At 42.5% G+C, this 27,999-nt stretch overlaps 1 protein-coding gene across 1 annotated transcript; it reads left to right on the top strand.

The window, feature by feature from the left end:
* Positions 1–27,500, top strand: TXLNB (taxilin beta). The gene is made up of 9 exons (XM_058020591.1): positions 1–403; positions 2,303–2,394; positions 6,364–6,534; positions 12,096–12,290; positions 13,828–13,947; positions 18,898–18,972; positions 24,117–24,209; positions 25,334–25,429; positions 26,515–27,500. Exons 1-9 carry the CDS (start codon positions 1–3, stop codon positions 27,322–27,324), a joined length of 2,055 nt encoding a protein of 684 aa, XP_057876574.1. The 3' UTR covers positions 27,325–27,500.
* The last annotated feature ends 499 nt before the right edge of the window (positions 27,501–27,999 follow it).

Here is a 27,999-nt window from a genome sequence, read left to right as displayed (position 1 = left end):
ATGGAGAGTGACCAGTCTTCCACCTCACCTGGGCAGGACATCCAGGGGCAGAGCGGGGACAGACCTGCCCCTGGCCTGCCATCCCCTGCTCCAGCCCCCATGGAGCAGCCAGGCAGCTGGCCCCAAGCAGCCGTGTGTGACATCTCGGAGGAGCTGAGCCGGCAGCTGGAGGACATCATCAAAACCTACGGGTCTGCCACCAGCCTGATGGAGAAGGAAAGCACTGCTGCAGGAACAGACAGGCCTGAGAAGGGAGAGCCAGGCAGCTTGGAGGATGCAGAGTATGAAGATGGAAATGAAGAGAGTGAGAAAGAGAAGCTGGCTCCTGGGGATGCCTCCAAAGCAAAGGAGCCCAGTGGCAACAAGGAGCAGAAGCTGGAGAAGAAAATCCTGAAGGGACTAGGTAGGTATTTACATACTCACACAGCCCTTCTGCAAACACAAGTGAGAACTCCCTGATCCTTGCTCTTTACCATGTTAAGTTTCTGGTATGGATGATAGGGGCCTCCAGCTACCACTGAAAATTATAGTGATCATTACAATTTTTCTGTAACTGATAATTACTTTTGGCACTACCCAACATGTAGGCTATATCAGATATTAGTTCTTTAAAGAAAAGGGTTGTATCACACAGTACTGATGTACTTCTGAGCCACCCACATTAGTTAGCCAGAGCTGTCAGTCCAATGACACACTGCACTTAGATGAAGGAAAACCTAGCCTCTCATCTGTACCTTGGTGCATGTTTTCTTCTCCTGTCTGCTCAGATATGGCTACTCACTGGTCACAACAGGAATAATGGTGCTACTGTGTGGCATGGGGACCTGCAGAATAAATTTACTAATGAACCCCTTGACTAATCATATAATATAGATGAAATAAGCCAATACATTTGTTCTCTAACACCGCAGCCCTGGCAGAGCTGTCAGCTGAGCTAGAAAGAAGTCTTAGCAAGTTTTTGAATACATGTACTTTCTGCTGGGCAGCCACTAGAGAGCAATGTAGTTACATTCTAATCTAATATAGATGTAAATTATTTCCCTTCCTACATTTAATTCCAGCCAATCTTCGAGCCTCCCCTTTGCATGAGAATCCAAACCCAAATGCAGACTAAGCCTGTAAATTAATCACCATAGACATTCTCACAGACAAGGGACTAAGCATAGGACACAGCATGGATTTTTTTCCCTCAGAAATACTTTGAATGTCCAGAAGAAAATTCCTCAGTTTCTACTGCCTTGGCTTTGGTGCTGTTACTGTACTTCATCAAGCTCTGTGAAAACCCTACCAACACACAATGCTCCATCTGCCCTTGTGACGGTTCACACCAGGATTTGATTTTAGCTCCACTTATTTATGCTGATGCTGTAGAGAGAATTTAGTGTGAAATAAAGGATTTTCTCCAGAGACAGTACTCCTGGCCTGCACTAGAACTGAAAATGTAGAAAATGTCCAGGCCAAAGCAGAAAGCAGATTTTGTCTAACAGTCTCAGGAAGGAGGAGCATTTGGAAAAGCATGTCCAAGCCCCTGGGACCACAGGCAACCTTATCTCCAGGGGTGTCAGAGACACTTTGTATTTCATGGACAGCAGTGTTCAAGTCCCAGCTCATACCTGGGGCTGAAATGAAAACCAAGAGGTGTAAGAGGAGCAGCAATACCTGAATGGCTGTGCAGTGATGTGGCTTTGCACGCCCAGGGAGTTATTAGACTCCCTCTGGAATACAAACTTTCTCCACCAAGTCAGTGAAGTGATTTACACAAGTATCACATAGCCCAGACCTGGCTGGCAGCACCTACCACCCTCTGATTGTTTACTTCCACAACATAGTCTCTATATCTGACTTAATATTCTTGATGTCTTATGTGGGTCTATCAGCAAAGGAGCTGAATACACCAGACTTGATCCATTTTCACTTACAAAGAGAGCTGTTCCTGAGCCTCTGGGGTCCAGGCCCTTTCTGTCCTATTTCAGTCAAACGTGCCACAAGTCTGACCTAATCATCTTGCAAAGACATTGAATGGAAATCGGATTACACAGGACAAAAGCATCTCGCAGACAATGTTTTTGTTAGAAAAAAGCCCATTACTGAGGTGTGAAGTGGAGGAAATTCCTAGCATGTTTGTTCTCATGGGGCAAAGAAAAACTCAGAAATTTACAGTAAAAATTGTTCCTTTCCTTCCAAAATGCCTCATTTCAGCCTGTGTTCTTACAGGCCCAACCAATTTCAAACATCTAATTTCATAACAGGACATCAACTACAAACTGTATAGCATCAAATCTCTGCTTCCTCTTTTTCTAAGGAAAAGAAGCCACCCTACTGATGCAAAGTTTGAATAAGCTGAGTACTCCAGAAGAGAAGCTGGACCTGTTGTTTAAGAAGTATGCTGAGCTGGTGAGTACAGTGTTGGCTCTTTTCTGTACAAACTGCCTACACAAGAAGGTATAAAAAATACATGACATGCAGCATGGTCAAACCTCACATACCAGCAGTGTCTGTACTCATAAGTGAGTCCCAATACAGTTGTCATAGTCAGATAATTATGGGTAAAAAAAGAGAAAAAAAGTAAAAAGTGAGGAAAACAAGATTTGGGACAGAAAGTTGATGAGGCAGAATATTTGTACTTAAAAGCAAATCTACCAAACTGACCCACACTGGAGACTGGTGTCTAGGCTCCTGCCTTCACCTCCTGCAAGGAGTTTTGCATGTTTCTGTCCCAGGTATTGCTTTAAATTATGCATTGGTGATTTCATCCAAATGAAAATAATACAGGATTTAGAATAAAGCCTCCTGTATTAGGAAGCAGACAACAGACAACTGAGACTAATTGTAAGAGAAGTCAAAGCACAATGAAATGAAGAGTCAAAGCCTCTGCCACCATAATGTCACTCCTGTAACAGTGCCACATACCTGACTGTTCTTTCCACACTTAAGATGGGTTATTTTCAGATGAAGGGATATTTTCCTTTGTAGTCAAAGGACTGCATGACCATAAGCTGTGGAAATCTTACAAATGACAAGGCTGCAGCATTTTACACTTTGTGGAGTGCTGAAAAACGTGTGAAGCAGAACACTGACTTTTTAATTGATTTTATGCACAGATGTGTCCATGTCTCATAATAATGTCAAGTGAAATTTAGCTTTCCATTTTTCATGCGAAATCCTCTGATTTCATAAATTGGGTTCAGGCTGTTTATAGCCTATCTCATGCTTAAAGGGACTTCATGCTCTCAGATTAGCTGAAATAGGTCTTCTTCCTCTACAAAGTACTCTCCACCGCATTCAAATGGCATTGCAGCACTGTATAAAACAGGGGCTGGATTGCCAGTAGCCCATTCAGGAGAAAGGTGCTAAAACAAAAGTACTGAACACTTGTTTCTGACATACTGTGCAATGTCACTGAAATAAATCATTCCTTAAATACAACAAAAACCTTGTTGGAGACAGGCTCACCCTGCTCACTTGAAGTGGCTGAGGGGCATGTGGTGATTAATGGCTTGTCAGCAGTTGGCTGTAGCTGTGACCGCTCTCCCTGCTCCCTCTTGTCCATCCCCATCACACACTTGGGATCATGTCTTGCTTTTGCTGAGCTGTTTTCCAGCCAGATCAGCTCCCTGGTCTGGTGGGCCATGTGGTGACACAAGCACTTGTTGCAGCACAGCTCAGGGGAAGGTGATAGATGGAGCTGGCTGCTTGGCAGTGCTTCCCTCGCTTCAAATAGCTGGAGAGGCCGCCCAGCAATGTTATGTCCCTGCCAGCCCATGCCCTGGCACGGTCTGTACAACTGTGGGCACACTGCAGCATGGGCTGGAGAAGGTAGAAGCCATGCCAGAGGGGATGGGGAAGCAGGACAGGCATTTGGGCACAAGCTCTGCCTCTACTCACCAACAGAGAACATCTCATCCACTAAATCCGGTGTGTTGGGTTAGCAAAGCAGACTGTGGTTTACAACAACTTTAGCTTACAAACAACTGTCACAGAATTGTTTATAACTGGATTATTTTCAGAGGTCCTGCTGGGTGCAAGAACAATATGCTAAAAAATAAATACAAGCTCAGACATTGTCTGCAGTGGGATCAAGATAAAACTTCTCTTTCCTAAATTGACTGTTTCTCTAGGACAGCTTTCAAAAGTCAAAATTGCTTATATTTGCAGTTAATTTTAGCTTCTACTTCATTAATTATTCATAAAAATTTATAATTGGGGACCATTTTGGCATTCCTATTTAGCAGTGAATTGCCTTTTTCATTGCAAAAGTAACATCATGTCTTAGCTATTCCTGAGAACTTTGAGATATAAGTTTCTAGTGCAAGTAATATTAATGGGGGGAAAAAAGAAAAAAAATACATGGAAGACTTCTCATGTCGAGATTAATACGAACTTTATTCTGAGACCCCTAACTCAAGCACAGTTTGAGTGAATTGTGAAATTTGGATAAATCAGTATCCACTGAACACAGGGTGTGCATGCCAAACGTGAAGCAAAAAAAACACTTTTTTGTGTTTTTCAGCAGAAAAGGGATGTTGTCATCTTATTGCAAGCTCCCATACCTTCTCGCACGCAGCTCCTCACAGCACTGACTCCTTCTTCACAGCACAACCAACAAACTCCAACTCTTTTCACAGCACAGCCAACAAACTACAGCTCCCTTCTCACCCAGCTAACCCACTCTGCTGTAGCACTCAGCTCCTCATTGGACACAGCTGTGGCCTGTTAAGGGCAGGCCTGTTCCTAATCTTTGGTGATTAGTACAGCTGCAACTCCTCAGGGGTGAGATACCTTCTGCACTATCTTTATTTTCTTACATTCTATCCCTCCACAAAGGGAAGGGGACAAAAACAAACTTATGAAGGAAAAAATCTCAGCCTTAATTACAGAAATTTCTTTTCCTACAGTACTAGAAAAATTATTTCAGCTAGTGCAGCTTGACTAGATGCAAAAGAAAGCCTGTATTGTGATCTACAGAAGCAAAAATAGACAATACATGTGTTAAAAGTTGGACATAAACTGTAAATATACTCCAAGCTGGTGAGAGCATTGTTTTGTGGTACAATTAGCTGTGATTTGATTAATAATACATAGACCTCTCTACTGTAAGCATAAATTACTGAACATCTACAGAAAACACATGAAAGTGTAAAATATGATAATGTTGACTGTCTTGTTTGAGCTGCACATCATTCCCCAGTGCTCACAGACTTTCCCAGTCATACTGGGGCTAATTAGTACAAGTGATACCATATTATTAGATAATGTAGTCCTAACAGCAACTGTTATTATTAAGGTTTGCATGTTTAAGCTCATGTGCTACTGTTTTTCAATCAGAAAACGTCTGGATTTCAGAAATACCTTGCAATGTATACACATCTGTGATACAGTGAGGAGGGTTATTGTGTGTTGGAACAGGAGATGAAATCATTAAAAGCTTCAGAGGTGAAAGACTTCTTTGACCTCACTGTTAGGGTGTTAATTTAGGGTACAGGAATTTTTTTCAAAACATCCAGTGATGGACACGCATCTAAAGAAATAACCAGACTGTGCAGGGGTTACTATTAGGAATTAGGTTGCTGGTCCTCTTTGCCCCCTCCAAATCCACCCTGCTCCCTACCAGCCTTCCAGGGAAGGCAGGAGTCATGCACCCACAGAACAGCAGTCTCCCAAGGGAACAGCAGGGACTGTCCCTGTTTCCTCCAGGAATTATACGGAGACAAAGAGCCTAAAAGAGGTTTGGTGTGCCATGACCCATCCCCAGTGATGGCAGGACCTTCAGAAACACAACTGACAGGAGCCTGGCAAGAGGAGGTGCCGCATTTTGGGAAACTCTTCTCTGAAGAGAATTCTTCTCCATCAGCAACAAAGCCCCCACATGAACAACATTCCTGGTCTCCAACTCCTCCTCTGTTGTTTTGTCCAGCAGGTTCCTGCATATTTAGGAAACTGCTTCTTTTTCAGGAAACTGAAAAATAAAATAGAATTAGCAACCACTGTATCACCTCATGATCTGGAGAAATCTCACCACATAAAGCACTACTGATTGCTCTAGTTCCAAATGTTGAAACAAAAAAAAAAAAAATCACAGATGTCCTTCAAAGAAATTCAAACCAAAGAAGGAAGAGCTAAAATGGTTAAAAATTATGTTCACCCAACCGCAGTACAGCGCACTTCAGACTGTCGCAGCAAGCAGGCTTGGGAATCTCCAGGTTCTTCTCTCCTATCACATTAGTGCTGGTAAATATAAAAGATTTCCTAAGAGGTTAAAAAAGTTCGAAGACTTTCCCCAGAACAAAAGAACCTATTTTCTTTTCCATCCCACTTGTTTCATTTTAATCAATGTTTCCCTGTTTTAATGCCCGTTTTGCCCAGCTTGAAGAACATCGTGCTGAGCAGAAGAAGCTGAAGTACCTACAGAAGAGGCAGGCCCAGATCACCAAGGAGAAGGACCAGCTGCAGAGTGAGCACAGCCGAGCCATCCTCGCCCGCAGCAAGCTGGAGAGCCTGTGCCGGGAGCTCCAGAGGCACAACAAGAACCTCAAGGTGAGCGGGAGCCTGAGCACAGTACCCAGCAGGGAGGGAAAGGTGATGTTGACACCTTGCCATCTCCCTCTAGTACCAAATCAAAGGCACTTTTGCATCTACACATGCAATAATAATAATTATATGTACACTCTGACCTTGAGGTCCGTTTACACCAAGATCGCTTTGTTTCTCATTTGCAAATATCCCAGCACTTTTGGACATTGGGTTTGCCCACACTGGCTCTAAGACTTCCTTGCATTACTAGGGAGCTCAGTGCAGAGAAGAGCAGTGGGACTAACAGGCCATGTCCCTCAGAGTGCAGATGCAAATGCATGTGCATGGACAGAACCACAGGAACACCAGCTTTGCTCCAGTGGACTCACAGGAGGCTGGTGGGCGTTTTCATGTAATTCAAGCACTTGGACTTTTCAAGTGATTTGTGAGGATCAGTCATTCAGGACATTTGTCTAAAGACACAAAACATCAAGACAGGAAGAATGCCAACATTATTTGTGGAAGTTGTTTGGATTACCAGAATCAGTTAAAAGAGAAAATTTTTAGGAATGTCAAAATGCTGGGATCCATACACCATGTCTGCCAATTGCTTGGTGCATCACGCCATTTAAATGTGACATTTATAATATGATTATGCTCCTTGAAAAAAAGTATGTTCAAGAAGAATATTTCTGTTGTGATCATCCTTTTTTTTTCTGAGTGCATGTTAGTGATAGTGTTGGTATTAGTATACAAAAAGCCTCTGCTTTGATCTATTCAAGCCCTTTCTTTATGGGGATACAGTTATGTATAGAATTACACATAGGAATTGTCAGCAGCAAGAATTCCGTCTGATACAACCTCTATTACTGGTAATGCATTTTCATTCACTTCCACCAGCTCAGGAGTTGGCCTTCAGGGTCTTGCTCTGGCTTTCCTTGTGTCTGGTAAGAATACAGCTGGGAGAGGGAATAGTCACTCATACACTCAAACTAGTGTGTGCCCTAGTAGAAGGATAAAAGCAGTTTAACACATAGGGAAGCTAGAAGCAAATCTCTCTGTGCTCAGTTATAGTCGCAAAGAACTGCTAGTGAAAATTAAATTTGTGCCTGTCATTTGTTGTAGACCTGAGCCATTCCTCAGTATTGATCCACAGTGATTTACCAGGCCACCTGTGGGTAAAATCTCTCAAAAGAAATACGAGCCAGTTTTAAAGTGAATTAAGGATACAGTGCTTTGCATAGCCTTAACTGATGTTCCTAAGCAAATCGTATCAGCGGAACAAATCAGTGAAGACTGGGGCATTGAGAAAAACTAATTCTATTTGGAAAATATATTTGCAACAAATCTGTTGAATTCCTCATACAGTTTCACAGCTACTTTATGCTTATTAATCTTCCTACTAGAAAGCATGATTTTTTCATTCTCTTTGTATACAAATACCTCTTTGCACATTTCATCTTTACAATTAGGAAAGTCTCTTTTCAACATTTTTTTACCTGTTGGACTGCTTTACTTTCTGGCTAGGTTCTCTAAATAAAGCTATCAATTTCAGGCTCATTTCTTATTTTTATTGTGTATCTTTGCCAGGTGAGCCAGGGAATATGCCTGAGGTGATCTGGTATTAGGAAGAAGTGTTTGTATTTTCATCACTTCTTTCTAAGAATTTTGAGACCTTTTAAGAAACCCAGAATACTATCTTTCCTCAGGTTCCCATGCTATCAGCGTAGAAAAAAACCCAAAATTAAATAAGACAGTAAGACAAAATACACTTACAGAATGCATAAGAAGTAAAGTAATAAACAAAAACATTTCTTATCTTTATCCAATTTTGTCTCTCTAAGAATTTTAGCATAGCTCTTGGAATATTTGCCATTATGCTTTAGCTCCTAGATATCTGTGAATGTCCAGAAACTCATGTTCTATTTATTTAAATGAGTGCAATTTTCTTTCACTCATGACTGTAATGAGAGGGCTCAGAACCAGAAAATCTATCAAACTGTATTTTTAAAATCTTATGCTTAAATATTTTTATTTTGGTTTTGGCAGGACAGAGATTCATAACTTTTAGTGCTTGGGATTAGCAGTTTGATTATGTTTCAAAACGTGGAAAATAGAAGCTAGGAGGCTGTGTCATTTCAATAGCAAAGGAGAAAGCTGGCCTGCCCAGATCAGAAACCCCCTCTGACTTGCCATGTGGTACATTATATGCACATCATGTCATGTAAATGTCATCTTCACTCATCTGGTGTGTGGAATTCCCATTAACTGCACATCCGTGCAGCCAAGTGGTGATGAATATGTATTCAATGCAGAGCTGCATTGAAAATCCATAGGGCAGATCAGAGAAAGAAAATTTCTGCTTAGTATTGGATACCAGCCTCAAATTTTCACTTACATATAGTCCAGCTACTCTGATTATTTCCTTGCAGTTACACAGATGTTTAACTCTCCCTCCAAGAAAAGCAGAATAAAGGTTTGTGAAATAGTGGAATGTGTTCCCACTGCAATAAAGAGCAGCTCTGCTGAGAGCAACAGCAACTCATTTCTCTGCATGGAGTTCATGTTCTGCCAATTATCTGACAGTTTGGTAGCTACTTAGCATCTTGTAGTGACATGAACATCTCAGGTCCCTCGTCCTCCCTGCCACCAGGCATTAAGCAATGACTTTCATAGAAATGTCACAAAAGTCAACAGCTTTAGCTATGGGCTCAGCTCCAAACTGGCTCAGACCGTGGTGCCTGGGAATAAAGAGCACAGTTCATTGAAAAAAGGATTCCTCACTCATATCATCTTGGCTGATATGGCTTCAGCAGACCAACAGTGCCCCAGAGAGGCACGAGAACAACTCCAGTATCAATCACACTCTTCTGTTCACAAATGATCTCACATTCCTGCGCTAAATCCCAAACTGCAAAATATCCTGTCTTAATTTTAACAAGGTTTTACATTCTTACATTCTTGGCAGCAAAACATGAGAGCAAAAGCAGTATTGCACTAGGACAAGAACATATGTTTGAAAGGGTAAACAGGGAGTGCAAAGGTTCAGAAAGGGCAGAGAAAAGAGAACTAGAGTTTCTGGCTGGTCTCTGCTCAGTGCTGTAGCCACACTGTTGTCCTTCTGCTCAGCTCAGGATTACCTTCCCTTTAATCTGTGACTGGGATCTCAAGGATTTAACAAATGAGGGCCTCTGAGGAGCTCCCCAGGACACACACCAGCCCCCATCCCCCAGCAAATATCCTTCTCAAGTATATTTTTCTCCAAAGCAGAACAGATACAGAGAAATCCTGCATCCTGCAAATAAATGCTTGCTGGCTCAGTGTTTTTAACCATGAATCTTTGTATTGTCTCTGTGCTTTGTATTGTATCATTTTTCTACCCCAGAGGAGCAGGAAATAAGATCTTCTGAGTAACACATATGCAGAGGGTTGGTTTTTTTACATTTTCATGATTGGTAGTCTCAGGATGTCTCCTTTCACCTTGTAACAGAACTGTTTGGTGTGACATATGAACAATCCACATTTTTTGGTTTATATTCATATAGACTTATTACTCTGGAGAGCTTTAAATCACAGCAGTGACATGTTATAAGGCTACCTGCATTAGAACAATAAAGTGTTTTTGAGGAAGGATGTTTTGAAGCCACAGAGAGACAACTTCAGACATGCAAGTTCAATTTCTCACTCTGACTTCTGGAAGTGAAGCACCTTCCCTCTTCTGCCTGCTCAGGGCTGCACCTATGTAATGGAGAACTAAAAGACATGAGGAGTTTTTTAAACAGTTTATCAGAGATAAAACGGGATTCTAACTTAATTAAAACTACCTAGGAATTCAAGTCAAATTTGGAAAAAGTTTCAAATAAAAATAAAAAGGATGACATTGTTTGTAAACATGCCCTATCAAAAGAAAATTAGATGTTTCCTTTTGGGAATGCTAAATCAATAGATCTAAAACATCTTTTGAGCAGCATTTTTAACTCTGCTTTGGAAGGTCATTCTTCTGCTAAAAGGATTGAACCAAAAAATATCTACAAACAGCTCTATTGCTGGTTAAGCAAAATGTTTCAAAATAATTCTCACCAACTGAGAGAAAAAAAAATTGGAGACCTTCTCTTTCATCTTGACGCAAATTTTCTGTATGTTTCATTTCTAAGCCAGGTACTGAACCAGGATCCAACCCCCAGGTCATTTGCCCAGTTCCACATGAAATTTTTCCTTCCTATTAGTAGAGAGAGTCCTCTGGGTTCACACTTTGTATTACTCTTTATGAATACACACACAGGTTCTTGGGTGAACTGCAGAGCACAGCAGGGCTCTGTGCACCAGGGTATTTTTAATTTCTGTATTATTAATGGGTATTATTAATGGCTCCATTGCTTTCCTCCCATCATCCAAGGTGTTGGCATCCCTATTGCTCCCTGGAGAGCAAAAGGACAAACATGCCCTACCTTGAACAGCAGCTGTCCTAGATCAAGCTCGTGCTGTGCATGCTAAGCAGAAATTGGGTCATTTGGTATTCACCTTACTTTATGAGCAGGGCCCAAATCAACGCCTGCTATGTCACATTCATGATACAAATTATACCTTATTAGAGTCAGCCAAGGCTTTATTCAAATATATTTATAGAAAATATCCATATGCAGTGTTACCAGAGATTTTTATGCAAATTACTATGATAGTTGAAACCTTATTAGAGTATGCCATTTGCATTCTGTGGAGGGAGTTTTTAGCATGGTCCTGGCCTGATTTGTAACTACAGCAGACATGGTCTAGCAATTCTATATCAGGATTACCTTCCCCAGAAGGGCAGACTGCCCTGGAAGAAAATGAGGAAGGAATAAAAATAGTCTGTATTACTGGATCCAAAGCAATGAATCCAGATTCCTTCTGCATTGCCTTTTATATAAACAAATCTAAAACAGAAGTTCAATAATAGGGAAACAAATTAAATCTGAATGTCTGCTTTAATTCCGTAGGAAACAACTTAAAAGCTTTCCTTGAATTCACTAGCTAGTAAATTAGTGCAAATATTTATGTCAGTTAAAAAATTAGGGAAGGAAAATTGGGAGGGGATTGGAAGGGATTCTTCAGCAAGTGATGGATTTCTCTTAAAAATTTAAATCCCAAAGCCTGTGACTTTGATATGAAGATTCCTTGTTAAATCGAGGCATTGTAAAAGGTGATTTTTTAATTCAGTCAAAGAGAATTTCAATAAAAGAGCTTTCAACTGTTTCCACTAAATATCTTTTTCTAAAGAAGAAGGTGTGATGCAGTATCATGAATCAAGACATGCATGTATGTCCTCTGCTTCAGGCTTGCTTTGACCTGAAGCTCTGCTCTACATCCATCTTTATAAATGCAAATTCTTAGTTCCCTAATTTTTTTCAAGGCCGCTGTGTAATTGGCTCTGTAAATTTAGAATCTTGCCTAATGCTGGAGCAGATGAAAGCAAGAAAATCTCCAAAGACGAATGCAAACACGTATAATCCTTCAAAGAGAAACCTTATGCTACTCTGAAACAGTATTTTTTTGGGAACTGCTTATTATGCCTCTCACTTACTGTGTTCTCTCCCATTTAACAACAGGAGGAAACAATCCAGCGGGCACGGGAGGAAGATGAGAAGAGGAAAGAAATAACTAATCACTTCCAGGGCACGCTGAGTGAAATCCAGGCTCAGATCGAGCAGCAGAGTGAGAGGAACATGAAGCTCTGCCAGGAGAACACGGAGCTGGCCGAGAAGCTGAAGAGCATCATTGACCAGTACGAGCTGCGGGAAGAGGTGAGCGGCGCCCCGGCCGCTGCCGGGGATGGCAGCATGCTGTCCGGCTGTCCCGGGGGCCCAGGAAGCGCTGCCGGCAGCCTGGCCATCGTTCGGCTGTCTCACGGGGTGGCCCCCATGTGCTTTGCCCTCCGAGCAGGGCCGGGCCTGCAGCAAGGCCTCTGCGGTGTGGGGCTGCGTGGGACAGCGCCCCGCCCGTGGAGCCGCGGCTGCCTTGCTGTGAGGGAGAGGGCTGAGGAGCCAGAGGTGCCAGCTGTCTGCTGAGCTGCCCCAGCCCCGTCACAGCTCCCCCAGACCCCTGGGGACCTCCCCCAGCATCCCTTTCCTCCTCCCCACTAAGCTCCCTCTGGGTACACCCCAGCTCCCTTTCCTTTAGCAGCGTGTTCTGCAGTGACAACAAAGATATTTTGTTCCCTCCAGAAGCAGGTTGCTGAGAAGGGCTCTGATGTAAACTATTTGACCCTTTCCCAAAAGCAGAAAATTAGGATGACAGATAAAGGAGACCCTTTGAATTTAAATAGATTGGTTTTTTTTTTAATTTTGACGCCAGAAAAAAATCCTCCAGTAAAATCCCAAACTACCTTTTTTTTTCATATTTTATGACAAACATCAACAAATATCACAATGGGTCTTTTTATAGTTTCTAAATACATTTACTGTGAGCCTCAGTGCAATCAGACAACATTATCATACTGAATAAAACATAAGTTATCTATCTTTACAATCTGGAATGACTGATACAATACCTGCTTTTCCAAATCTGTTGAATCATGTATGAATTTCTATACTGAATGAAGGAAATGTACACTCCTCTCTTGTGGTGTCTATGAGAAGAAAATGTAAACCAGAGGGACACACGCAGAATAATTGCTCCTATGAATTTTATCTAAGTGAATGAAGAGTGAAGAAGACTATCAGCAACATTTATCTCCTGAAAGTCACCATGGAGGCAGACAATTTACAGACTGGAGGAGGCCTCTGGTTTGTTTGGTCTTATCTCCAGATCCCCACTCATGTCCTGTCACCCAGGCCCTCCATTGCACAGGTGTGTCCAGACCAAAGGGGATGTGCTGGGCTTGTATTTACTCAGAGGCTGTCATGGGCTGTGCACATGCTCCCAGTACTGCAGGTGCAAGGTGTCTACACCATCATCCACACTGTGGCCATTTAACAGCTAAAAAAAGGGTGTCCTCAGCACTTTTATTATTGGTGAGCAATTATTTGATCTTCAATCATACTAGATTGTACTGATCACTGCATATGTAGATTATAGAATTGGCAAAGATGCTAAGGCTTTTTTTTTTTTCATATAATAAATCAAAATTGATAATGTACACCAGCTTCCCTTCCCATGTTAATTCTGGCACGGTTTATTCTTATCACAGCTGTAACGTTTCAGTAATTGCAATAGGAGTGTCTTCTTGTTTTGCAATGATTTTGTCTTTTAAGTGTTCCAGTAAATTCAGTACATGTATAAGCATGAAGGTCTGTGTAGATAATTAAACCTGCACATTCAGCAGATTTTTTTTTTTTACAGCACCTTGACAAAATATTTAAGCACAGAGAACTTCAACAGAAACTGGTGGATGCCAAGTTGGAACAGTCTCAGGAAATGATGAAGGAAGCCGAGGAGCGACACCAGAAAGAGAAGGAATATGTATGTGCCTATCCTTCTAATTTGTCTGTCTTTCATCTAGCTTTAGGCCAAAACAAGCCCTGCATGCTATTTCAATATAATCAGGTCCAATCTGGGGTACAGTAGCAGAGAAGTTTTTCTAGCTACCATCAGTGCTCAATGCAAAGGAACAGCCTCTGAAAGGCTGTTTTCTTTGTAATTTACAGTTTTAGAGGCACACTACAGAGCAGTGGGTTAGAGCCCAGACTGTTTCAGCTAAATCACTGTCACTGTGCAGTTGGTGCATGGTGATGTTGGGTCAGGTGATGCCATTGGTTTCCATTTGTCTCTGGTACTTGATACTGCATCTCCCCACACAATATGAATGCACGCAGCTAAACCATCAGAGAGGAGACCAAGAACGTGGGATTGAAGTGAAATGGCTGAAGGCTGCTATTCCCCCAGGTTCCAGGCTCCCCAGGCATGCTTTTGCCATGGAGGAATCCACAGGAGCCACTTGCTCTTACAAAGCCTCCCCTTCACTGCTTCCCTCCTTATACTGGTTTGCCAGTGCCTCTGTCAGGCAGGGTCTGGATCAGTTTAGCAGCTTTGTCTGCTCTGTCTCCCTTTCTGGAGGCAAGGACATCTCTAGCAGGGGGACAAGGAAAAGTAGGAGACATGTCCTCTGCAGGCACAGCTGGGATGGAAGGAGGACACTCCTCCATCTGTAGTCTGACACATTTGTGACTCAATCTGACTAAAATTAATTTTCTCAGACTGCCTGGTATTTTCACAGCAATCCTCACATCCACAAAGGATCAGAGTTCAACGCAGGCACGTGGTCCCTCTTCTCAGTGGAGGCAGCAGCTCTCAGAGGGAGTGACAGGCTCTCATCAGCTGCAAGAAAGCTTTAGTTTTCACCAGTCCTCCAGCTAACTCAGGAGCAGCATGAGAGATTTCTATAGAGAGAACATTTATACCTTCCCCATATCTGGAAACAGATATATTAGCACAAGCATGGCTTTTATGGGTATCTTAAAATACTCAAAATAGATGAAAATATGGGGCTCTAAGACTTGTTGTTAGAGCCCAAGAGAAACACAGCATACACTCCTTACCAAAAACAGCCCATAAGAGCATTTTTCCTCTTTCTCTGAACTTATCTCTCAGCTGGAACACCCACTTCTGCTCAGGTTTACTCCCTGCTAAATAGTGAGGATAAAAATGAGCTGGGGCTTCTCGGTGCAAATCTGCATATCACTGCATGACAATCTGCAGTCCAGCTGACTTATTCTCCTTCACTCTGAAACCCACATAAAGCCAAACCCCAAAATTTCATTCATGACCATCGATTCTTGGCAGATTTAAACTCCAAAAATCTCCAGATGTCCAAGAAATCACTTACAATGGCAAAGCAAATATGGGCTTACTTTACTGAAGTCACTGGGAGTTCTGCTGATGAGTACCAGATTTCAAATACTGAGGGGGAAAAGACCTCAGAACAGGAGATATAGAAGACCAAGCATTGGCTCTGTGGGAAACTGGCATATACAGCCTTGTGTCAAAGAGCTTTCATGCTGCACCTCTCAGAACATGAATTTTAGGGCTGCTTGTCATCTGTGACTGTCCCTGTTTTAGCCAAAACTTCTTTGCATGTATTATCCAGAACTGGTATGCACAGATTTGGTATTTTCATTTCTTTTAAAGCACTGAAAGTCATCACTGTCTACAATTGGAAGTGGAAGATTTTCTTTTGGGCTTTGCTGTGTGCAAAAATTAACAGGTTTGAAAACAAGCTACAAAACCTTTACGCAGTGGGTGTATAATGGTATGCACAGTGTACAAAGAATATTTTTCCCATTGTCCAAATGAATTCTTAAAAATCCTGTCCCTGAGGTAGGCTGGTGATGTGGGGCTAACATCACCTCCAAGCAAGGTAGATTTAGCTGCAGAAATGAAGGCCAAAAGCCATGCAATGAGTCAAGGTTTAATTAGGCATGTCACGATGCATCACGGGCAGCCCAGCACCAGAGAGCTGGCCTACACTTGGCTCCCACCTCCATCCTATTGATGTGCTCTTAGTCCCACCCACCCAGCCATTGTGCTAGTGTCTGTGGGAGTAATGTATATACATGTGTGTGTGAAACCAAGGTGCCTTTGATGGAGTTCTCTCACTTAGCTGTAACTCTCTCCAGCTCAGTAATGTGCAAAGTTAGAACAGCTTTCAGAATGTTTCTCTCCATAGAATTTTCTCATCCCTGTGCATGACCTTTGCTGCAGGATTTTGCAAGTGTTCTTAAATGAAAATTATTGTATGCTTTTATATATCTGATCACTCTTTGAAGGCTCACTTTGATGCCTTCCCATGCACTTCTTGCATGTGGGAATCTTTGCCCCTGTGCAAAACTTCTTTACCTCAGACAATGAGAGGTGTTCCCTCTTGCAGGGTGTGTGCACCTCAGAAGGAGGTCATCTCATTGCTTGCACAGTTCACTCTACACATTCACCAAAGAATGCAATTCCCTGTTGAAGCAGCTAGTGGTTCCTAATGTGTGGTTTTCACAAAGGGACAGTTTGACCTAAGGATGCTATTTTATCACCATCCCACAACTGGTCAGCATGACATAATTGGAATTTACAGAGTCTGATAGCAAAAAGAGAAGTTTAATTTTCACTAAACCAGCCCCTGTGACTGTCTGGGCCTCCAGCAGCTACCATAGCTCTAATAATAGAGTGTAGCATCACCACCCTTCACTAAAGTGCTGCTCTGTAAACACCACATGCAATATTTATTCGTTTCTTAATACTTCAGCCTCCTTGTTACCACTTCACAGTCTATTAATAAATGTATCAGTTCTGATTCATTTTCTCCCAGCCTGGTGTTTGCAGATGACCTCAGGCTGCATAAGAACATGTGCTAATTTGAGCAAACCTCTCTGTGGCTTCCAATACAGAAGACTTTATTAACGCTTGGATTTTTGTTGACTGCAGAAGTTATGTGGGTCAATAAGAAAGAGGGATTTCATTAAGAGGCAAAAGAAGCAACTTTTCTTTGCCTTCTCTGTCCATCTGTTGTGCTGTGGCTGAAGACATGGTGCAGGAGGTGGGACCTTTTAATTATTCCAGTCACATTGGGTATGGAGGTAACCCCAGCTGAGATTGAAGCAATTCAGATAAAAGTCCAGTCCTTGAAAGTAATGACTGGCCTAGGGACTGAGTAGCTCTGAAGGTTTTTGAAGCACATTTCATTAAATCATTCAAGCCCTATAAATTCTAAAAGACACTCTAAAAATTAGATATCAAAGAAAGGTGAAATTTAAAAATCCAAATTTCATCCAGACTTTTAAAAAATTTATTTCAGTTTTTGTACATGAAAAGCATACCCTCTTCTGAGAAAATAAATGCACAAACTGATGCTCATTTAACCCATGCCAACTCTTTTTACTGGCCAGGGCTTATACTATTTGAAATTTTAATCAACAAGACCTGAATTAAAGAAATTGATTTATCTCCATGGAATCAAATTAAATTCTCAAAATAAATATTGAGGCAGATATAAAATAAGTACAGCACAATTTCTTCATAATTGAGCTGTAAAACATTCTTGTCTAGGAAACTTTAGATGTTAAAAATTCAGTGGGTCCAAATTAAAGGGCTGAATTGATGAAATATTTTTCTAGAGCCAATATACAAATGTTTATATATGCAGCAAATCTAATTCAGATAGTCTCTGTGCCACAAACAGCTGGAGACCATCAGCATTTTAGGGTTCATCTTCAGCTCTTTTACCAGGTGGTATTTGCATAGTTTACATGTGTTATTTCCAATAAAATGGTTAGAATAAAAGTTTTTACTGGGGATCAAATACATTTTCAGCATGTGCTTCTACTTGCCTTTCACTTCCAGTATAAGATCCCCTGACATACACAGTTCTTTTAATTATCAATATATTTTCAGAGCCCAGCTGTGCTATTTTAAATACAATTTATAGTACAATTTAAGTTCAATTTAGTCCAACAGAGCAAAATCCTGTGGTAAAATAACTTTAGGTCTCATTTCTCAAGCTATCATTAGCATTCATTTTCTAAAATATATTTGGCCTGACTAATAAAACACTTTATAAATGTTTGGTAGACGACAGGGACATTTCTTTAACACCCTGGTAAATGTTTCCTGCTTTTAGATTAAACCATTTGCTGAAATATTACTGTGTTCTTTGGAAGTGCTGACTCAGAACTGTAGCCAGGAAAGGTCTCTGCAAACCTCATTCCTATGGTTCGTTCAGCCTTGACCAATCCTCCACCTGTTTTATCTGCAGCCTGCAGATCAGAATGTGATTTTGCCAAGCACCTTGGAGTAGGGAAGCACACCTTCCCAGGAGAAGCCAGGGAAGAAATTGCAGTCAAGCTCCTCCTGGGCTGCCTACTTAACCTGAGACATTTATCACCCTGAGCTGGAATTCTCCACTTGCCAGGGCAAACAGAGCCCAAAGATAACAGACAGCAGTAAATGTATGACATTTGCTATGCACTGGATTGCTGAAAACTCCCAGATTTTTTGATGCAGGTCTGACTGTGACCATCCCCACATAGTAACTCAGGGTCGTTAATGTGACAGGAAGTTTGCCATTCACTGGACAGCAGGAATTTGGCTGGAGCTGTGCTGAAATGAATGTGCCAGAAAGTACCATAACCATTCTCTAGAAGTCTGGTGAAGATGTGGTTAAATACTGCACTTTTTATAGCCCACTGTACTGCACACTTAATTCCAAGTAGGTTTTGAACTCCTATTCAAATATGCCCTTGGAATGCAAATAGCCTGTCCCATGTCTCAGGATTACAGTAAATAGTCTGCCTTACCTAACTGCTCTAACTGTACTCACCTGAAAGTTAGGCCACTCCTTATCACAGTAACATGAGGAGCTGGAGCATGAGGATTTCCAACTGATAATCTAGGGACCTAACAATTTTTTCTCTGTTGCCCAAAACACAGCTCCTGAACCAAGCTGCAGAATGGAAGCTCCAGGCCAAAATGTTAAAGGAGCAAGAGACTGTCCTGCAGGCACAGGTGACGTAGGAGAGGTGATTGCATGGTGTGCCTTTGTTTGCCAGTTTTTAACCCATGAGGCACATCCCAGGTAAAGTATCCAAACTGCTTTCTGTGTATTCCTTCTAGCCTCATTCTACATCTCATAGACTATTGCAAAGGAAGCAGGTTATTTTCGAGCCAACTGTAAGGTAATGCCCATACTGCAAATCATACTCTGACATGTGGGTTGTTTAGTCTAAAGAAGAGAAGAGGCCCTTTTTGCAAACTTTTGGTATAAAAGAAGCTTACAAAGATGGAGAGAGATGTTTTGCCAGGGCATGTGATAGGACAAAAGGTAACAGTTTTAAAGTGAAAGAGACTTCTTTTACATATGAGGAATAAATACTTTGTTGTGGGATTGTGGGACACTGGAAAAGGTTGCCCAGAGAAGTTGTGGATGCCCTGTGCCTGGTAGTGTTCAAGACTGGCTGGATGGGGTTTGAAGTAACCTGGTCAGTGGGAAGTGTCCCTGCCTAAGGCAGAAGGATTGGACTAGCTGATCTTTAAAGGTTCCTTCTGACTCTAATAATTCTAAAGTGCTGATTTATGAGTATTTACAGCGCTCAACCACAGAACAATGTGTGTGCCTTGATTATTCACCATAACTACCCTTCAGGCAGGTCACTCTTACAGCAAAGCACTGGAGTACATACACATCAGGAAACAAGTTTACCAAACTGGAGCTGCTGTGCCCATATGCTTTTCTGAACTGGGGTGCAAAGGCAGCATTTTCATTAACTTTAACAGGAATTCTGTCTACTAAGGGCTTATAGAGAGGGGTCTCTAGGATTTCAGTGCTTAACTGTAATTTGAAACTTTCAATAAAATAAAATTACTTGCCAAAATTACGCCAGGAGTCAAGCTGGAGTGAAAGGCAGTAAAACCAAGCCATAGGCAGAATATGGGAGCAATTTGGGAGCAATGCAATAATCACCTTGAATATTCAAGTGAGGCCTTGAATCAATGAGTGAGAACACTAGATGACACCAGAGAGTATCAGTAAATTTTTCTAGATTTAAGAAACAATTACGTAGATTCTTTGACCTGTCTGTGAGAAAGATTTCCCCCAAGCAGAACCTTGAGGGGGGTGCTGTCAGTCTGTCAGTCCCTCTTGCAGCTGCCCATCTCCTCTTCCATCAGAAGTGCCTCCCAGCCTTTGCTCACAGTTAATCATACAGGCAAGTTGTCCCAGCTTTTTCTTTGCAGATGGTCTAATTGCTGCCTCTTGAGCCATCAAGAAATTTCAGTGTTAAACTGATCACCTGGACACCTGCTAAGAGGGGTTTAGTTTTTAGTGTGTTTTTTCAGAGGCTGAGATAAGCCAGTGGCACACCAAAGAACATCATATAAACTGCTGCTGACAATAGTTTCACAGGTTCTGCAATGAAACCTCCAAGGCCTCCGACTGAGTCTGTCCTGTCTGCAAACCTGCTCCCAATTTTCTCAGAGTGGTTTTAACTAAACTTTTATGATCAACCAGAAGAAAAAAATTATGCAGGCAGACCTCGGTAGCCATCTTAATGAAGCTGGAGTTATTGATAAAAAAATAGAATACCTGAAAGAGAAAAGGTGTTTTTAGAAAACACCAGTCAAGTCTGTGAAAGCATTGAGAATACATGTGCTCCTCCCAGGCTTGTGCAGACAAAAATTTTATTTGCTTCCTGAATTGAAATATGCAGTTAAGTGTGTTGCTCAAGTGTGAGAGCTCTGTCACTTACATACCAGCCTTCATTTGGAATTACCAGGGATAATAACATTATTAATATTATTTTTAAATTTTTTTATTATTTCCAGTATGGTAGCACCAAAGGACCTCCCTCATGGGCCAGATGCTGTAATGCAAGGTGTTGTGCAAGTGCAGAACAGAAAGAGCATAAAGGGCTCCTTGACACAAACAACACAAAGCAATAAACAGATATTATGTCCCATCCCTGGAAGTGTTCTAGGAGAGGAAGGATGTGCCTTTGAGCAACCTGGTCTAGTGGAAGGTGTCCCTGCCAGTCTTTGGGGTCCCTTCTAACACAAGTCTTTCTATGATTCTGTGATTAACAGAGGAACTGCTGCATGGAAATTTATGAGAAGATGTTGGGTCAGTGAGACAGGGAGAAGCCATAATATAACCTTCACAGGGAGATGAACACCCACTTCTTCCTTGAGCTGGAAGGAACTGGGGACATCATATTCATGCCAGCCGGTCTCTGGATGGCCAGTGTGGCAGTGACAGCCAAATCTGGGACTCCAAATGGTGACAGGGGTCTGGCACCAGCTGAGGAGGCACACCCAAACTGTGGTGGTGCTTCCCAGATGCTGCATGCTCTCCCCAGGCATGATGCTTAGGCAGAGTATTTTAGCTTCACGCATTGAAACCAAATAAAAAGATAGAAGCTGGCCAAGACCTTTAATGTTTGGTAGCCAGCACAGGGCAACCACTAAACCGTGGCAACCAAGAAGAACACAACAAGGCCAAAGAGGTGTCCCCATGGTAGCACCCTCTCAGCATGGCAGTGCTGAGGAGCCCCCACTTCCCACAGCCTTGCACGCACAGCAGTGCTGCCTCTGTCCTCCCTTCCCACACAGTACTGCTGGATGCAGCAAGGCAATCCTCGTCTCCCTGATCTTGGAGCACAAGTGCATGCTCCCAGTGAGTGACATCTCTCACAGCCTGTACCCAGTCACTGTGAAAACATTCATTTATTATTCAGTTTAAATTGCAGATGCTATTCTTAGTGCTGTGGTGCTCCTCAGGGACCCCGCTGAGGTCAGAGCTTGCCCTGTGCAAATGGGAAATGTTTTTGACCTAATTAAACAATTCGCAAAAATTGGAAGGAAAAGCAGAGACAGAATTGAGGTGAGCTTTCTTAAAACAGATCTGGGCTAGGAGGCTCAGTTCTCTGACTCCCACCTCTGCTCCATCACCTGGCTTTGGGAAGCTCAGGCATTTCTCTTTAGAGCTGTGACATCTCTTCCAAATGTCAACATTCCACTACTACACCCGGTAGCAGTGTCCCACCTAGGCTGTGGAACTTGGGCTGCTAAAACAAATCCCTCTGAGTTTTTGTTTGTGCCTAGGTCACAGCTCTGGCTACAGCCTTGTATAAACACAAACATGCAAGCTTCATGTCAGCTAGCCCTGACAGTGGCACCACGGAGTGCTCTGTATGGGTTAACATCCCATATCTTCACCCAGCTCCATGGGGAAGGGCTGCAGCCTGTGCCCTCCTCTCAGCCTCCCAGGCCCTTCCAGCCCAGGTTATACCTGCCTGGAACCCTGCTTTTGTGGCTGTGGCAAGGGGCACCATAGCATAACAACCAGCTAGAACAAGCATGATGCATAACATAACTGTACTTGATGTCAAAGTCAGAATGAAACCCACCCCGCTATTAGCAACGTTTCCTAAATCTTCTTTCCCTCAGTGACTTCACAGAAGTATCAGGGGTGAGTTGCCTACACCCCCTCTACACTAAAGAACATTTCCTAGGTAATCCATTTTCCAGCTCTCTGCTGGTGTGGAGAAAGAAGGCAACCTGCTTCCACCCACACACTGGAATACTGCAGGCTGCTCTTGACCCTCCCAGAGCTCTGCAGCCACCCTGCCTCAGCCACCACATGTGACACCATGTGAGACTTTTCCTAAGAGCTGCCAGGGTGGACAGATGAAATGTCTGACGACCTAAATATTTCTAGGGATGTTCTGGCACCAGAAGGAATGGAACAAGCTGGAGCTGGTCTTCTTTTCCAAAGGGAAAAAAAACAGCAAACAAACAAACAGACAAACAAACAAACAAAAACCGACCAAAAAAAAAAAAAAAAAAAAAAAGTACAACAACAAAAACCAAACCATGCAGGAAAAGCTGAAAACGAGAAAATCTTACAGAAACACTAAACTCGGATCTTTAGAACATTTGTTCCTCCAAAACCATCTGACGATTTTAGATACAAAAAATTGTAATAATGAAAAAATACAACCACAGATAAACTTAGACATGGCCAGGTATAAACTGATAGCAAAATATGGAGCCCTGGTAGTCTGAAATGCTGGCACACTGCAAGAGAATTTTATTCTGCTCTGCTCCTCAGAGTGAAGTGAAACTGGCAAAAGAGGCTGGCTGGGGATGGCTTGCTCTGTCTTTGCTGGCCTTGCCTACAGCTGCAGTCCAAAACAGAGCTGACAAGGTCTCAGCTGGCTCAAGCTGTGGTGCAGGGATGCATCCTGAAGGAATTCAGTGCAGATTCACAGCAGTGTGAAAGTGAAGGGTGGGCTTTGTTTGCATGCCAGGTAACACAGAAAGTGAGCAGTGACACTCCTCTCCAGCAGGGGAGTGCAGTGAAGCACATCAAGCACTGCCTGTGCAGCTCCTGGCCGAGCCTGAGCCACCAGGTGGAAAGATGGAAGAAGGGAAACCACGACTGCAGCGTGGTGTGGGGATGCCTCTCCCCCAGCTCACTTGGACATCCAAAGCATCCTAGCCAGGGCAGCACCCAGGTCCCAGCCTGGCTGGAAGAGTGCTCAGAGAAATCCCCAAGGCAGGTGAACAGCCAGGCAGCCATGCAGTATTGACCTCCTCTGCCAGGGCTGAAACCCCCAGGTTAAAGCTGGGATTTGGTGACATCTGTGAGGTGAAGCAAGGCTTGGAGCTCAGGCACAGCTCTGCTCATGCTGGCTCTCACCTTGAGTTAATCACACTGAATGGTCCTGCACAGCATCAGTGCTTGCACCAGCTCAGGTTAGTCCTTGCCCATGGAGATGGGCCAGGGATCAAAGCAAGGGGAATGTTTTCACAAGTCTTGATATCTACAGAATTACTTTTCTTCTGGACACCCTATATAGGGATACCACAGCTGCAACATTCAGGAGAGGAGGGCATCCATAACTCCAAAGTCTTCTTAAAATCACTTGCCTGACTCTTTCTATTCTTACTCATCTTTCTGCAATGGAGGAATCATAATAGTTTGCAACCATAAAAAGTTGCAAGGAGTTTCTGTGCTTTCATGGTCTCCAAACAGAAACTAATTTCCATGCCCAAACATAATATTTATTTTATTATCTTCTACCAAAGTAGAAGTTTGCCATCCTGGATGTACTGAAATTAGTGAGGTTTTTTTTCTCTCTCTGTTAATACAGATCACTCTCTACTCTGAAAGATTTGAAGAATTTCAGAAAACCTTGGCCAAAAGCAATGAAGTGTTTGCCACATTCAAACAGGAGATGGAAAAAGTGAGTAGGAGCTCATGCCTGAACTCTGTAATTGATACGTTCCTTTTAGATTTTGATATTTCTCACTCTAATAATTCTACCTGAGATGGGACCATCTCTGCACATTTTGAAGAATAATTTCATCAACATTCAAATAAGATTTAGGACACACTCAGCCACGACTGACAGCAGGTTGGATTTCAGCTTTGCAAGCTGAACAGCAGAAAGGAGAGTAGAAATCTCTCCATTTCATCTAAAACTGAAAGTGCCTGGAAGAATAAATATTTTACTTAAAATACACTGTGGTGGTTGGGTACAGATCCCTGAGACATACCAGAGGGGGAGTCTGGAGCCACATTTATCAGACCATGTTCCCAGGAGTGCATAGAACCTTCTGGGTGACTGACACTGGTACAGACAGTTTGACATAGGCTACATAACTTTTACTAGAGTGTGTAGGCAGAGCTGAAGCCCACCAACCCCTTTACACCATGTGGAAACCATCCAAGAGACTGTTTCCTTGCAGCTGGGGTTCTTATTTCCTGTAATGAATGGGAGTTAAAAACCAAACACATCTACATATTGTACATATTTGTAATAAAAAAATGTTCTGCTCTGCCACCAAGGCTCAAAATCCTCATGCCTTGATCCAGGCAGCACCTAATAATTCTTCACAGAAAGTCCTGCCTGCACAAAATCATCAGGAAAAATGGTGCTATTTAGCTAGTGGTGTGTTCTGGGGGTAGTATAGAGGGGTGAGTCGTCCAGGGGGAATTTCCCTGGCCTTGAGGGCTCAGAAGAGCCCCTCTTTAACTTCCCAGCAGTCTAACACTGTAGTCTGGTAAAGAGACAAACAGAATCCACCAAATTCTTTGCCTTTTGTTTTTGTGGTAGTTTGTATGCTGGAAGTTGGCTATAATCAACTGGTCCTATTGTTGGGACTACAGACTAGAGGCTGAAAGTGATATAGCAGCTACTTCAAATGAAATCCATCCCTCAACATAAATTATTACTTAGCACAGACACTACAGCTGCTGGCAGCAGAGCTCTGAGCAGGGCCAAAGACTTGAATAAAGGGGCTGCCCTAATTTCATCTTTAGCTTGGAATTTCTGTTGTGATGTAGCTTTTCTTCCTAATTCTGTAGATGACAAAGAAAATGAAGAAGTTAGAAAAAGATACTGCTACATGGAAATCCAGGTTTGAGAACTGTAACAGAGCATTACTGGACATGATTGAAGAGGTGAGCAGTCTTTCCCATCTCAAGATGCATCCTTTTCCCCACGTAAAACTTTAATTAGGAGATGAGATAATCCCAGAAATCAGTGAAAAAATTCTTCTTGAATCTAAGGGTCTTTCTTTCAAGCTACCTTGATAATTGGATGTCTTTAGAGAAAAAGACAATCCCAGCTGGTAGTGCTTTTAGATTGTGCAGGCATCCACTACATCCATGAGAAACTGAATTATGTAACTCTGAATTTTAAGTGCTCTAAAAATGGGTGATTCTCAATGCTCTCCCATACAAGCAAATTGGCATTAGTTCACTTCATGCTACTTTCTGCATAAGAGCATCCACCCAGGGAATTAACGTGTTCTAGCTAATGAACTTTAAAATCATGCCTTTCATGAACTTCCTGTGTAGTCAGACTCTAAGAGTCAAAAGCAAGTACTGTGTCTCTCCATACTTTTAAATGTGCTGTCCCAGGGGATTGCAAAGGAAGTTCATAAGCACATTGGAACTCATTCAAAGAAGATAAGAGGCTGCCTGAAGTTTCAGCCCAAACATAAACTGAACTGGGACTAGATCTTTCTGGTTAGCTTTGTAGCTCTGTGCTATTGCTATTTCTATTTTTATGGATTTCTATATCTCTTGTTTCCTCACTGGGTGTAGAAAATGTTCCAATTCAGGATGCTCTTACAGAGCCCAGAAACAAGATAAACAAATTTAAAAAATGCAGCTCATTTGCTTCCAAATTCACACCCACAGCAACCAAAAGTCTAAGCAGGCTTTGGGTTGCTTGTCTGCATGGACATCCACTATGCTTTTCCATTTCTCCAGAGCATCAGCAGGTACTCCTGCAAATATATTTGAGTGAAATTGATCTGAATATGTATCCAGAATGTTAATACATTGTAGTTACAGGGATGAATTTCCTCTTGAATCTTTGGTCCAAAACACCATAGTTATTGAAGAGCAGTTGGTGAAAGCCAGCCACCTGGCAGCATCCTCTGAAGGCCGCTCAAATAATTTCCTAATTGCCAGTTCCACTAATGAATTGTATGCACTCAAACTGAGCCTGTACCTTTGCCTGATGTCTTTGACTACAGAAAGCCATGAGGTCCAAGGAATATGAGTGCTTTGTGCTGAAAATCCAGAGACTAGAGAACCTCTGCCGTGCTCTGCAGGAAGAGAGAAATGAATTGTACAAAAAAATAAAGCAAGCACAGTTCCCAGAAGAGGTGAATGGAAATGGCATCTTAGAAGAAGAAGAAGAAGATGATGAAGAAGATGATACTAAAACAACGCCTTCCCCCTCTGAGCGGGAGAGCATTGAGCTGCATGAGAGTGACAAGAGGATGCTGAAGCAGCTGGCTGAAGCTTTCAGGGTGTCCCACAGGGCAGAGGAGTCCCTCCCAAGCAACAGCAGCAATCCAGAGCCCTGTGACACTCAAACATGTAATGCCATCCCGGTGCCAGAACCTCCTGCTCCTCTCACTCCTCATTCAGAGGCTGGGAAAACCTGTGAGCAGCCCAGCACGAGCACACCAGCACCCACTGAACACACAGCAGCACCCACTGAAAGTATGACAGTGCCCACTGAGAATGGGTCAAAGCCCACCAAAAGCACGCCCTCCCTTCCAGACAGGGTGCCAACACCCACAGAAAGTGTGCCAGTGCCTCCTGAGAGTGTGCTTGTCCCCACTGGGAACATGCCAATGCCCACTGAAAGCATGCCAGCAACCCCTGAAAACGTGCCAACCCCCGCCCAAAGCACACCCATCTCCCTTGGGAATATGCCAGTACCCATTCAGGGCCCACCAAAAGCTGCAGAATGTGTGGATGGCCCAGCAGATAGATCTGTCCAGGGGCAGTCTGGGAAGCAAACAGGGGACACAGACATGGAAGCAGTGGATTGAAGACACCATGTGCCCAGGCTTGTCTTCTGCAAACCAGAGCTCTGCTTCGTCCTCTAAATTGATACTTTTTTTTTTTTAAGAAACAAAAATTGTTTCCTAAAACACACTCGTGTATTTGTATGCAAATGTAATGCACTTCTCTTTGCTACCACTATCCAGTAATAATGGGTCTGCAAATTTTGCAGTCCTTCATCTGCTTGAAGTATAATACTTTCTTAATGACATGGAAATACAATGAAATCACAGGATCTCTTTTTCCCAGGCATGATGAGTCATCTCATTCAGGAAAATAATTTTAGTGTTGCACTTCCATGTTTCAAAAACCAATGCAATTCTCATGCATATATTTAAAGACTCATAATTAATTCTATCTATTTATTTTGATATTGCATAAAAGGTGGCCTACTTGGACACACTATGATTTTAATAAATGAGGTGAAAGGAATCTGTAATTACAAAGTAAAATACTGAAACCATAAATGTGGTCAGCCATATCCAAGGAGTGGTGCAACAGCCAGAGGTGAATTTTTGGGCAAGGAAATCACCACTCAGCACTGTAACCTAAACACCCACAAGCTTTCAGCCTTACCTTCCATTGATCTTTTCTGCTCAGTCTTCTAGAATAGGTTTTGTTTTCAACAGAACTGCAGGGAAAGGGAAAAGATCTTTTCTAGA

The sequence above is a fragment of the Melospiza georgiana genome, chromosome 3 (assembly GCF_028018845.1).
Source record: "Melospiza georgiana isolate bMelGeo1 chromosome 3, bMelGeo1.pri, whole genome shotgun sequence".
Taxonomy (NCBI): Eukaryota; Metazoa; Chordata; class Aves; order Passeriformes; family Passerellidae; genus Melospiza; species Melospiza georgiana.
This window is presented reverse-complemented; position numbering and strand designations above follow the sequence as displayed.